The 13,010-nt window shown below is 51.8% G+C and overlaps 2 protein-coding genes across 2 annotated transcripts in view; one reads left to right on the forward strand and one right to left on the reverse strand.

Annotated features, from left to right (window-relative positions):
- The window catches only part of RAP1GAP2 (RAP1 GTPase activating protein 2), a 445,551-nt gene that overhangs the window by 333,311 nt on the left and 99,230 nt on the right, over positions 1-13,010 (forward strand). The window lies entirely within an intron of this gene.
- TRPV1 (transient receptor potential cation channel subfamily V member 1) overlaps positions 1-13,010 on the reverse strand; it is a 34,435-nt gene that overhangs the window by 14,012 nt on the left and 7,413 nt on the right. The window contains exons 3-11 of the mRNA XM_049702097.1: positions 9,867-10,185; positions 8,954-9,108; positions 8,727-8,879; positions 8,209-8,349; positions 7,765-8,063; positions 6,720-6,899; positions 4,010-4,168; positions 2,648-2,743; positions 1,179-1,249 (exon numbers count right to left, since the gene is read on the reverse strand). Coding sequence (XP_049558054.1) covers positions 1,179-1,249; positions 2,648-2,743; positions 4,010-4,168; positions 6,720-6,899; positions 7,765-8,063; positions 8,209-8,349; positions 8,727-8,879; positions 8,954-9,108; positions 9,867-10,185 — 1,573 coding nt within the window. The remainder of the gene's footprint in view (positions 1-1,178; positions 1,250-2,647; positions 2,744-4,009; positions 4,169-6,719; positions 6,900-7,764; positions 8,064-8,208; positions 8,350-8,726; positions 8,880-8,953; positions 9,109-9,866; positions 10,186-13,010) is intronic.

Below are 13,010 nucleotides of genomic sequence, written 5' to 3' on the forward strand. Positions count from 1 at the left end.
CTAGACCAGACTATAATGCAGCTAAAAATTGATAAGCACCGGGCTTCCCTGGTGGCGCAGTGGTTAAGAATCCACCTGCCAGTGCAGGGGACACAGGTTCAAGCCCTGGTCCAGGAGGATCCCACATGCCACAGAGCAACTAGGCCTGTGCACCACAACTACTGAGCCTGCGAGTCACAACTGTTGAAGCCTGCATGCCTAGAGCCTGCGCTCCGCAACAAGAGAAGCAACCACAATGAGAAGCCCGTGCACTGCAACAAAGAGAAGCCCCGGCTCGCCACAACTAGAGAAAGCCCGTGTGCAGCAACAAAGACCCAACGCAGCCAAAAATAAATAAATAAATAAACTTATAAAAAAAAAAAGGGGGGGGGAACAAATAGAATTTTTTTAAAAGAGCACTTAGGAATTAAAAACATGATATCAAAAATAATAAACTCACTAGAAAGAACGGAAATTAAAATTGATTTGAACCTCCCAGAAAGAAGAGCCAAAAATAAAGAGAACACAAGTGAAAAAATGTAAGAACTAGTTCAGGACGAAGTCAGGAGTTTCAATATACAAATCACAGGAGTTCCAGAAGAGAGATCAAGAAATAATTCAAGAAAATATACAAAAAAATAAAGGACATAAATTTAGAGATTGAAAGAGCCCACTAAGTACCCAGAATATTGGATAAAAACAAATCTGCATCAAGAAACATCAAGTTTCCAAACACTAGGAATAAACAGAAGATACTATAGGTTTACGAAGAGAAAAACCAAAAGAGGTCTTAAAAGAGGATTCAGAATCAGAATGGCTTTGGACTTGTCGCCTTTCATATTGAAAGCAAAGAAAAAATGGAGAAATATCTTCACAATTTTAGAAGAATTTTATAACCAACCTCGCTATCAATCAAACGTGAAGGTATAGTAGACATATTTTCAGATGTGCCAGATTTAAAAGAAATTCCCTAGCACCTGGAACATACCTGGCACAGAGTGGACCCTCAGTATTCCTCACCCGACAAACGTTTATTGGGTGCCTTCCATCATTCATTCAACATGTTTATGAAGCCCTACTATGTGCCAGGCCCAGCGGATGTGAGAGAATGAGTGAGAATGAGCTGATTGCTGTAACCCCAGGTCTCATGCCCAAAAGATGCTATCTGCTACAGAGGCATAAGAGTCAGTATCACTTACAAAAGCATCTCACTGTAGCTGTCCACAAATAAGGTCTTCAGTGATGGCCGTCTCTGCAGGAAATATTGAATCTGCAGGTAAACAGAGTAAGATCCCAGGAAAGGTTAAATGGTGAGCGCCCAGAATGCTTCCTAAATGGAGCCACGATGGACCATGGGAGTGCATCAAAGCAAAGATAATGAAGACAGTGAAACAGGATGGGTCAGGCTAATGGGGTAATGTTATGTACTCGGTCAGGAAGATTTTTTTAAAATAGAGTGGAATTACAGCTATACCTAGAAGCAAAGATGGGAAGGAAAACCACCAAAATGTTATTAATTGCTGTGCTTGAATGATGGAATTGGGTGATTTTGTTCCTTCTTTTTAATTTGTACTTTTTCTTCCTAATTTTCTTAAAGAAGTTTGAATTACAGTAAAAATTCTTTAACCATCCTCCACCGAACTAACTCCCCAGGATAAACCAGTGCTCTCCACCCCCCGAAAACATTCTGACTGATGCCCACGGTGCATGCTCCCCTCCAGGACACCCACACCCGCCTTGCCCTCCCACTGGTTAATCCTGTTTGCCAATAATGCTTTTTGCCCACTGCACTTGCTACTGCAGCTTTGTACTTTACTAAAATATAAACTAGGAGGGTGAAAATAAACAGAAACAGTTGTTTCTGTGAAGACAGAGTCCAGTGATTTGGAAAGACTCCTTAAAGGTGAGTTACTGAAAAAAAAAAAAAAAAGAGGTGTAGCTTAGATCAAAAAGATTAAGGGGCGGCTTCCCTGGTGGCGCAGTGGTTGAGAGTCCACCTGCCGCGGGTTCGTGCCCCGGTCCGGGAGGATCCCACATGCCGCGTAGCGGCTGGGCCCGTGAGCCATGGCCGCTGAGCCTGTGCATCCGGAGCCTGTGCTCCGCAGCGGGAGAGGCCACAGCGGTGAGAGGCCCGCGTACCGCAAAAAAAAAAAAAAAAGATTAAAGGAAAAAATGACAATAATCTCAAATTCTGCATTCAGGTCCCTTTGTACATGCAACAGTGGTTCCACATATATTAGAAGAATGGCCAAGGAATATGCATGTTTGAGTTTTTAGTTAAAATGGTTCCAGTTTACATATAGATTTCTTTCATTATTCAGAGCTATAATGGGCTGTTTCAATTAATTAAACAACTACTAGTCATGATCCTGTCTCTTAATAGGCTTCCACTCTATCTCTGTAATTAAATATTACATTCAGTGGGGAGCCCTGACTGCCTGTCTTCAAGCATGACTGCCCTGGGTCTGCAGGGACCCACTGGGCAAACCTGCACCCTCCCACAGCTGTGAATGCCTGAGGGATCTCATCTTCACCTGTGCATCTCTAAGCTCCTCTATCAGGGCCATTATGTGGCTGATGAATTAAAAAGTGGGTGAGCGCTGAGTGAGTCTCTTGACGTTTTGTTTTGGTGATAGTGGAAACTCACGGAGTTGGAAGGAATGCTTACCCCTCGGAAAAAAAAGTAGACTCCCCCTGCTACAGAAAGAATCTCTCCAGTGACTCGGAAATAGCCCCCAACGGTGTGTTTCAGCTTAAAGGGAGGCTGCAAAGGGCAGAGAAATTAGTGATTCCATTCACTCATTCATTCATTCCACAAACATTTACCTGGTACAGAGCCCTGCGATTAAGACCCAGCCCCTTCTGGAAAGGCTCAGCCTCCATCAGGAGAGAGAGACACAAATAAAGACAATGCATAATTATGGGGACACCTGCAAGGAGGCCCCTCTGTGGGACCTGATTTCCAAAGTGGCAGCTTCCAGCTGCTAAGAGGAGTGTCCTTACTGTACTGTGCTGTCTCGTGTTAGGATGATGTCCTAACCTGGAGCTCTGCTTGGCTGGGAGGACGGTGGTGGCATTAGGTGGAGGCACCCTTACAGATCCAATGTCATGTGCTTCCTGCTGTTCCCACAGCCTATGGCGAACGCCTGGTCTCCCAGAACTGTCAAGGTTCCCCACGGATGGTGGAGGGAGAGACGTCACCGTCACACACACACACGCACGCGCGTGTGCGCCCACGCACGTGTGTGTGTCGTCCTTGTGTTTCAGCCACAGTTTTCCAGAGTGGGTTTCCTTCCAGCCTATCATCCATGTTTCATAAGCACTAGTTCACTAGCTTGTCTCATGAGCACACATTTCGTTTCTCTTAAAATAAAGTCATTAGATGGCCTTAATAGTTGTATAGAAATTGGGTTTCACCTAACTAGGAAGTTGAGTTTTTCAACCAAATTTACAAGCAAGGCAACCTGGAGATAAAGGCAGCAAGTTAAGTGTTTGGATACTGAATGGAAAGGACTCAGTTCAGAAACTTGAGGGAGTCTATGGCTCCTGGTAGCGGAAAAAGTCTGGTCTTAAGTTAATCTGATGCATAACCCAGGGCCTGGCTTAGAGGAAGCCCTCAAAGTATATGTCCAGGGAATGAATAATGTGCAAGTGAGTGAACAAAAGCAGGCAGGTGAGAGGGCTGGCAATGTGCTCAGGGCTGACGCCACCTGGGACTCTGAAGACACCCAGACGAGCGGAGAGGTGCTTCTGGAGCCCCAGTTCCTGCATCCTTTCTAACCTAGTACCGCCCCTCTGCGATCAGGGACCTCAGCGACCACAGGCTCGGCCTCTCAGAACCCGGAGGCTAAAGGAGGGGCTGAGAACAGGAGAGGGATGGGAGACGACCAGGAGAGGGAGGACGGAGCACAGGGACGTAAGTGACTCTTCCATGTCTCCAGGGTCTGGCCTGGGCCCGTGGTCTTGGGGTCTTATAGGAACGCCCGCCCCCTCCCCTCGTCCCCCGCAGAGGCCCGAGCCTCAGGCGCACCCGGCCTTCCACAGGCCTGTAGTAGGCGGCCGTGGTGAAGATGATCATATACAGACAGTAGATGAAGAAGTTGAAGTAGAAGATGCGCTTGACGAATCTGTCCCACTTGTCCTGCAGAAGGCGGTTGAGCGGCTCCACTAAGAGCATGTCATGGCGATTCTAAGGGGAGCAAAGAGGAGTGAGGCTCACCCGTCCCGGACCCGTCTCACAGGACCACATCACACCCACGTCTCTGCAGGACCACGCCCTCAGCTCGGGCGGCAGCCGAGGGTCACAGCCGGCTCCCCACGTGGCCCCCCCTGTGGGCCTCAGTGTCTCTGTTGTGCAGTGAACAAGGGGTGAAATTGGACACGTGACCCTAAGAGCCCCTGACACTCAAGAGCGTACCAGTGTCACCCGACATTCTACGCCCGCGCTCTGTAATAACGCTCTCCCAAGAGCCTACATCCTTCCTGTTCCCACAGTATCGGGAAGAGGCTGGCACAGGCAGAGCTTAGCATGAGGCTGCTGAGGGAGAGGCCTTTGAATTCCTTAATTCTCCCATTTCCGGCCCTGAGTCAGACAGGCTATCCAGGTGGGAGTGGCAATCACCTATGCATGAGACTGAAGGGAACGGGGAAGTCTTTCCTGCCGTGAGTGGGCCCAGTGCCTGGGATACCACCATTACAAGTATTGCTTTGGGGCAAAAGTCTCACATCAACGAGCTCTCTGTAAAGTTCAAGTATTCCTAGGATGTGGATGAGCCAAAATCAGGTCATCCTAGCCTTTTTGGGCCATTGAGTGCAACGCTGACCCAAGCTGGAGCTCCCCAAATAAGGACCATGTTCAGTGTCTTCTTGAATACCTTTGGGAATGGGAAGCTTTCTGCTGCCCCAAGAAGCTTGTCGGGAAATTCTGCTCTCTGGAGTAAAGTTGGTCTTCTCTGCTTCCCACCAGTGGTCCCCGCTCTGCACTCGGGACCCCAGTACTGCATTCCAGCCCTTGAAAGCCTCCAGAGATGTGCAGATGGCAGCCGTGGCCCCAGAGCCTTCTCTCTAGGCCAAACACCCCAGTCCTTCTTGAGGTTGTTTCCTACCTGGGCCAGCCCTCTGGGAACACTTACATCAGGGATTCTGAGTCAGAGGCCCAGATTCAGCATGGCAGCCCAGGTGGGAGCTGACAGGACAGAACAAAGCAAGCCAGGCCTCTCCCTCCTCTGGATTCTGCCCCTGTAAGTGCAGCCTCTGCCCTGTGAGACATCATGGCAGCCCATCATCACCAACAGCACAGACTACAGCCCCCAAAGTCAGCCTCAGGGCCTGGTGCATCTGTCACCTTAGAAAGATGGGACAGCAGTGGTGGCAGGATAAACTTTTCATTAAGTGGCATTGGGACCCTCATTTGTAAACAAAATAAGTAAGACACCTACCTCACACATACACAAAAATCAATTCTTGATAAATTTAAAAGCCAAACATAAAATACCTACAAAGGAACTAAATATAAGTATTGGAAGATGTATGTGCAATCTTGAAGTGGAAAAGGCTTTCCAAAGCAAGACACAAGTCACAAAAGCTATGAAAGAAAAAGTCTAACCAATTCGACTCTCAAAATGAAAACTCTGTATAAGCAAATGATGCAAATGAAGTTTGCAAGAGACTAGGAGACAATAAAATATCTGAAACATGTGCAATAGAGAAAGGATCAATTCATTTCATAACAAGAGCATCTACACACTAAAAGAGTAAGGCAAACAGTCCAGTAGAAGAGATGGCAAAGGACAAGGAATAGGAAATCTACCAAAGAAATATGAATGGTTGAAAACACATGAAAAAATTCTCAGCCTCACGGTAAGCAAGAAAACAAGAATTAAGACATCAATGAGATAGCATTTTGGGCTCCATGGGCTTAAACTAGGTTAAAAAAGAAAGATTGGTAATACCCAGGTTGGCAAGGACATAAGTAGATGTGTACCCATGGGTGGTGGGCAAGTACATTCATGAAATCTTTTTGGAGGCCATACTTTCTGACTTAGCAATTCCAGTTCCAGGTGTCCTTCACAGAAAAATTCTCAAACCCATGCCAAGTGGCCGGTAGCATTGTAGTAGAAAAAAAAAAAAACAACGAAATAACTCAAATGTCATTCTTTGGATATTTACACCCCATTCCTTCTATGGAATACTTGCAGTAATTTTTTTTTAATGAAGCAGACTCTTATGTGCTGATATAAAACTATCTACAGGGACTTCTCTGGCGGTCCAGTGGTTAGAACTCTGTGCTTCCACTGAAGGGGGCCCGGGTCCGATCCCCGGTCGGGGAAGATCTCGCAAGCCGAGCAGCGCAGCCAAAATAAAAAATTTTTAAATTTAAAAAATAAAACATGCCACTAAGTGAAAAACATGGTTGTTCTGTACTATATATAGTATAATCCCATTTATATAAACAAAATGAAGCTACATGTTTTTATATGGTAGAAAAGGAGGATTCTTTTCTTGTCTATGTATTTTTGAAATATTTAAGTTTTATGGGAATATTATCATATATTGACGTATGATGCAGGAAGACATTCGGTGGGAATGAATGGGGAGATGAGACCGCAGGGTGTAGGCCCCGGGTAGCAGGTTTCCATTGATGGGAGGGGCCAGAGCCAGATTAGGGAGTGGGAGTAGGGGCTGGGGTGCAGTGAGGCCCGAAGCCCTTCCTGGCTGGGTCCCAGCCTCAGCCCACTCACAGGTGTCTCACTGCTGCTGTAGGCAATCACCTCCAGCACTGAGTTCTTCTCACAGGTGTCGATGCAGGACAGGTCGTACAGTGAGGAGTGCACGGGCCCGTAGGCCCACTCGGTGAACTTCCTGGACAGGTGCCTGCACTCGGGCTCCTGGATCTCCCTCTGGAGAATATAGGCCAGGACCTGCCACAGGGATACAAGAGCCTGTTAGAGGCCAGCCTGGGGCCCTGCACAGGCTGCATTCCCTACCAGCTCTGCTCCAAGAATAATTCTGCTTCCCAGCCCATTGGAGACCCCACCCAAGCCCCAGGAGAGCCCCACCCCCATCTAGCAGCCTCCCGACCACCATCAAGATCAACTTCCCACTGCCTCAGACCCCAACTGCAGCCACATCGGACCCATCACCTGATCACACCTGGCCCCCCATTTCTCCCATCTCACAGTGAAGGACTGCAGTGGTCCACTCTAGAAAACCTCAAGCCAGAAGGAAATAAAATCCAAGAAATAAAACCAAGGTTATAAAGGTTATAAAACCAATGTTCTCATCCTAAGAGACTCAGTATGAACAGAGTCAAGCTCCCAGAATCCTCTGGTACTGAGAAGCCCCTTCCCCTCCAGTTCCCAATTGCCCAGCCCCACCTTCAGCCTTCCATGGCCTGACATCGTCCACAGGCTTGGGCCTGCCCCACCCCGTTAGGACCCCATATCACCCAAAAGTCCTATCTTCCATGAAAAAACACCAACAGCTTCTCTTTCCATTTCACCCTCAGATCAACCCACCCCCATCCCCAGACCCCAGTGCCCCACCCCCATTCTGTGTCTTGTCGGTGATGCTCAGAGTTGGAAATCAGAAACGGCCACGTGTGAGCTGATGAATTCTGCTCGGCATCTCACAATTCCCCTGGCTGACTCTAATGCCCCCTGCCCTCCCTCTACAGGCTGGTGGGGCAGCACCAGGGCTCTGCGCGGTGGCGATGTCAGAAGCTTAGGAAGGTAGGCAGGCCCCTCCCACAGCACCCCCTGCTCAGGCATGATGCCCCCTCCCTACCCCGATCTTCCCACTGCTGGCGGCCAGAGCCAACGGCGTCAGCCCCTTCTTGTTGGTGAGCTCCTCCAGCTTCAGCGCAGGGTGCAGTCTGGCCCCCAGGATCAGAATCTCATTGTACATGCTCGTCACAAACTTGGTGTTGTCGGCCGTGTTGTCAGCCACCTCCACCAGCGCGTGCAGCACAGTGTTGCCCACCGAGTCCCTGGCGCTGATGTCGGCCGACTGCCAGGAGTTCTGCAGCAGGAACTTCACGGTGCCCAGCTGGTTGGTGCACGCAGCCAGGGAGAGGGGCAGCTCACCTGCAGCCAACACAGGCAAGCGGTGGGCTTCCCCAGGAAGAGACTGGGCCTTGCACCACCCAGCCTCCAACTCCCCCCGTCTCCACCTCAAACCTCCCCGTAGCAATCATCAAAAAGCCAAGTGTCTACCACGTGGTCTCCCCACCAAAATAGAAGCCAGGCCGCCCTTTGGTTTTCTTAAAGAAGTCCCCATTGGCCGCGGCCTGGACGTCGGCCCCGTTCTCCACCAGGAGGGTCACCAGTGCCATGTTCCGTCTCTCGATGGCAATGTGCAGTGCCGTCTGGCCTGTGGAGGACGCGTGCTGTTGGCTTTGTGCTTGTCGTCCTGCGGGGGCTGCCCGGACAGGTGCCGGCGGTGGGCGTGGGCAGAACATGCAGCATGACCCCCCACCAAAGGAGGCCCAAGGAGGCCCTGAGGCAGGAGTAGAGACCCCCAGAACAGGGAACACCAGACTGGGAGCTGAAGGAATCAAAATGGCCCAAGTGTAAGGAGCACCGAGCCATTGTGGGGGTGGGGGGTGCAGGGACCCCCAGGACCAGGAGATCCCAACTCAGTGGCTGGACAGGGAGTAAGGAGCTCAGAGCCTTTCCCGGGCATGACAGTGCCCTCCTGGATCCAGGCAAACTTGTGGGCAAAGCCATGCCGGCCCGGGCCTCCCTCACCCTTGTAGTAGCCGTCCGTGTAGCTGGCGTTGACCAGCTCCTTCAGGCTGTCCGTCTGCCGGGCGATCTCCAGGAGAAGGGGGATGGTGTCGTTCTGCCCGTCGTGCAGGTTGAGCATGGCTTTCAGCAGGCAGGTCTTCCCTGTGTCCGGGTCTGCAAGACAAAATGGGGGTCAGAGCAGGCAGCACGGCGGGGCCACTCCCGGGACCCGGCGGCTTCCGGGCCACCTTTGAATTCGCTGTCCGTGAGATGTTTCTTGCTATTCTTCAGAAAGAGCAGCAGGCTCTCCAGCTCTTCACAGTTATTCTGAGCCACTGCTTCGAAGATCTTCCTGCGATCATAGAGCTTGAGGTTCTCGGCAGCAGAGTCCTGGGATGGCTGCCTAAGGGCCAGAAAACACCTTCGTCTCATACTCTGGTCTCAGCCCTGAGGCCTTCAGAGCCTGTCAGGGGGCACAACTAAACCCCGAGGCAAACCAAAAGGGGAAAAAACACGATACAAAACCCACCGCTCAGTCCAGGCTGTAACAGGGAACAGTGGGGCGCGTGTACCCCTGTTGTGTCCCCACCCTGTGTGTAGGCATCATCTAGAAAGTCTTTGCAGCCTCCACTTCCTCCAATACCCAGGCCACTCACTTCTCTGCCTGCTCAGAGGCTGGGGGAGCCTGGAGGGGATGGAGGGCAGGGGTTTGGCTGGCCTCTGCTAAGTGAAAAAGCATCCTCACAGGGCCACAGAAGTCATCCAGCCCTGTGCAGTCCCTGTCCTGCTTCGGAGGAGGTGGGAGGCCTGGTGCGCTCTCACTGGAACTGTTTTGTACTCTGTCTGAAAGCATCCTGCGCCTGAGCCTTCCAACTTAGAGTCCTCCTGATTAGGGCTGGTGAGCGTTCTAAGCCTGGACCCAGAGATCAGCCAGCAGCTAGGATCAGCATATATGCCAGCATGTGTGGCCACATGTCCCGAAGGTCCTATGAGTACAGACGCTGGACCAGGCGACCTCTGGAGGCCCCCCCGCTCCCTAGCTCTATGACCTTCAGCCCATAAACTCGAGTATCACATGGTGTCTCCACGGCTGGGGCCTCAGCCAGCTGGGCCAGTTAGGCTCCTGGTGGAGAGGGAGGCTGAGCTCCAGATGCAGCTTACCTGGCACAGGTGGGACCATCCCCAGGCCTCTGGACGGTGACAACAGGGCTGACTGTGATGGCCGGGCAGGATGCCAGCTGACCTTCCTCATAAGAGCAGTCCATGAGGGATGTGTCCTCCGAATCACCCTTTCCAAAGAGCCGGCTGCGGCTCTTGGCCACAGGGAAGCTGTGGGGCTTGGCTGGAGCTGGCCTGGAGTTAGGGTCTCCATCTAGGGGTTCTGGGCAGGAGTCCTCTTGACGCAGGTCCTGAGATTCCCGTAAGTCTGAGCTCCCCCATTTCTTCATCCTGCCAGATCCTCTGTGGCCCGAGAGGCGGCCTGCGGGCAGCCACCAAGATCGAGTTTGCTCCCAGCTGGAGGGCTGCATGACCCCAGCCCCCACTGCCCTTGTTGCAAAGGCCCCTGTGAAGCAGGACAGCCCAGAAGTCCGACAGCTCCTGCCCCCAGCCTTCCAGAAAGGAAGCTCTCAGGGGTGTTGTACCTCCCACCCCAGAGGCCTCAGGGGGAGCAGGCCTAGCAGCCCCATGGCCAGCAGCCTCCAGGGATGAATGAGCTCCCAGCTTGGAACCATCAGGATGGATGGTTCCTCCTCTTCTCTGGGCCTCAGTTGCCTTGTCTGCAGAGTAGGAATGATAACCACTGCTCTGCCTCCCTCCAAGGTCAGAATACGGGAAACAGGAGGAGAGGCTAATCTCTGGCTGTGCATCTGGGGAGGAGCTCAGGACGGCTCAGCCCCAAAGAGCCGAGCAGTCTGCGTCCCCAGGAGCAAGGTGGCTGCTGGCAGAGACCGGCACTCACACTCCACACTGCATGGGCCCTTGGGTGCTGGGTGTCGCCCCCCCCCCACCCCCATCAGCCACGCACTCTCCTACCTTTGCTCTTCGACCTGGCTGCTGCAACTGTTGAGTTTGCAGGGGATTTTTTGCACTTTTTGTCATCTTTGTGAAATTAGTATATTTCAAGCATCCTGGCCCTGAACTTTTAGGCTTTAAGTGATTCAGCGCCGGTGGGCCTTCTAGGCCTGAACACCTGGACTTACACTGGCAGCTGGTGCCAGCACCTATGGCTGTAAACTGCTGTTGATACTGTTTTCCACTCTTTCTTAACCTCCTTTCCTACTCTTCCCCTCCCGACTGGGCACCATCACTCCCTGGTACCCAGCGCTGTCCCACATCTCAGGGACCTTGGCCTCCACAGTGCCTCCACAGGGGGTGCTTTTTCCTCCTCCTCTTGTCCAAACCGCACCACCACTCAGATGCCACCTACCCACTGATGCCACTTCCTCCACGTCCCCTAATCCCTGCACTCATCGTGCTGCTCCCCTCCCCCTCCAGAGGGGCCCAGCTCATTTCATCCCTCCTCACAGCCCTCTTAGCACCGTCCACCATGCAGTCTAGCAATTTCTATGCTTAACTGTTATCTCCGCACCCTGCCCCGTGAACTCCACCTGGGCAGGGCACTTACCAGATCCATGTCTTTACGGAAAAAAAAGCTGTGCTGGGAAAGGAGTGAGATCAGATACAGACCCTTCTGGCTCCCATTTCCATAGGAAGTTAGAGAGATTCATGTTCCGGCAGTGGCCGGATTCCAGGCTTCTCAAGCCTGCATGTTCAAGTGAAATTTCAGGCAGTGAAAACTCAGAGCATGTGGCTGGGCTGTGACAATAACTCGGCTATGATCTGATGCCCAGATCCACGCGGAAAAAGAGGCAGCCTTACCATTTCGCATCCTGTGAATAGGACAGACGATGACTACAGGCTCGTTTCCACTCCTGCCTGTTGTTCTGCATTCAGGAGGGCCTGAGTCTTTCTCTGATTCATCCATTAGGTGGAAACTCTGCTGCAGGAAGTATGCCCGGCCACAGAAAGCCCCACTTCCAACCAACACCCCTGTGTGCATCCCATCATTCAACACCCATCCACTGACACTACTGGGTGCCCAGCCCTGTGCTGGGGGCACAGAGAGGACTGAGACCCCATCGGAGACAGAAACCAGGTGCTGGCTGGGGCAGGGGAACCACAGCAGGGCCCGGGGTGCTGAAGAAGTCTTCGTGGAGGAGGTGACAGATGAGCTGGGCCTGGAAATGGAACAAGGCTGGGCTGGGACTAGGGAAGAGGATGGAGACCCCCAGAGCAGCTGATGAAGAGGAAGTCAGTGGGGTCAGAACCAGATGGCTGTCAGCCCTGAACGCCAAGGAACAAGATGTGGACATTACTGCTCAGATGGTAGGAAGCCATGAGAAGCTTCCCATCGAGGCCTGTTCATAGGATGGGGATCGTATTGGCGATTAAAAGGCACGGGAGGCTAATGAGAATGAGAGGAATTGATGTGTTTGAGCCCAGGCTGTGCAAAGGAAAACACTGTTCTAACCCTTTACAGGCATTCACTCGCTTTATTCTCACATCTCTAAGAGGGAAATATTTTACGGATGAGGAAACTGAGGCACAGAGCAATTATATTACTTACCCGAGGTCACACAGTTAGTAAAAGGTGGAACCTGGATTTGATCCCAGGCAGCCTGGCCCCTGAGCCTCTCTAGCACTCTACCACCCCCACCGGAAGGCTCAGGGCTCTTTCTCAGTCATGAAAATCAGCCCCAGACCTCACACCAAGAGCTGGGGGCCAATCAGACCAGGCCCTCCCAGCCGTGGGGCCAGGCAGGTGGGGACAATGCCCTTTCATTCAGAAGCCCCAAACCTGTAGCACCCTCCTGCTCAAAACAAGCATCCCAGGAAGCTCAGAACCCCACAACAGACACAAATCAGGTCCAGGCCATACGCCAGGCCTGGCTCTCCCAGGAATGTCTCCCTCTGGATAAGGCTGGCTGCAAAACCAAAAATAAACCTGCTTCCCAACTAGCAGCTCTTAACAGTCCAACAAGAGACCACCTATTAGCCAGGAGCCTCAACAAACCTTTCAGTGCTGTTCTTTCTTGCAGCTTTGCCTCATTCTCTGACTGGTCCAAATCTAACCAAACTCAGTAAACATGAAGCAGCCCACACAGTGCTATCAGTCAGTCAGTCAACAAACCCTGGATCTGCCCTGCAGGCCCTGCACCTGATTCCCTACTGGAAACCAAGCTTCTCCCAGGACAGAGGGAGGGACAAGGACTAAGAGGCCATTTGCTCTAGGCTGCGGGGGAT

This window comes from Orcinus orca, chromosome 19 (assembly GCF_937001465.1).
Source record: "Orcinus orca chromosome 19, mOrcOrc1.1, whole genome shotgun sequence".
Taxonomy (NCBI): Eukaryota; Metazoa; Chordata; class Mammalia; order Artiodactyla; family Delphinidae; genus Orcinus; species Orcinus orca.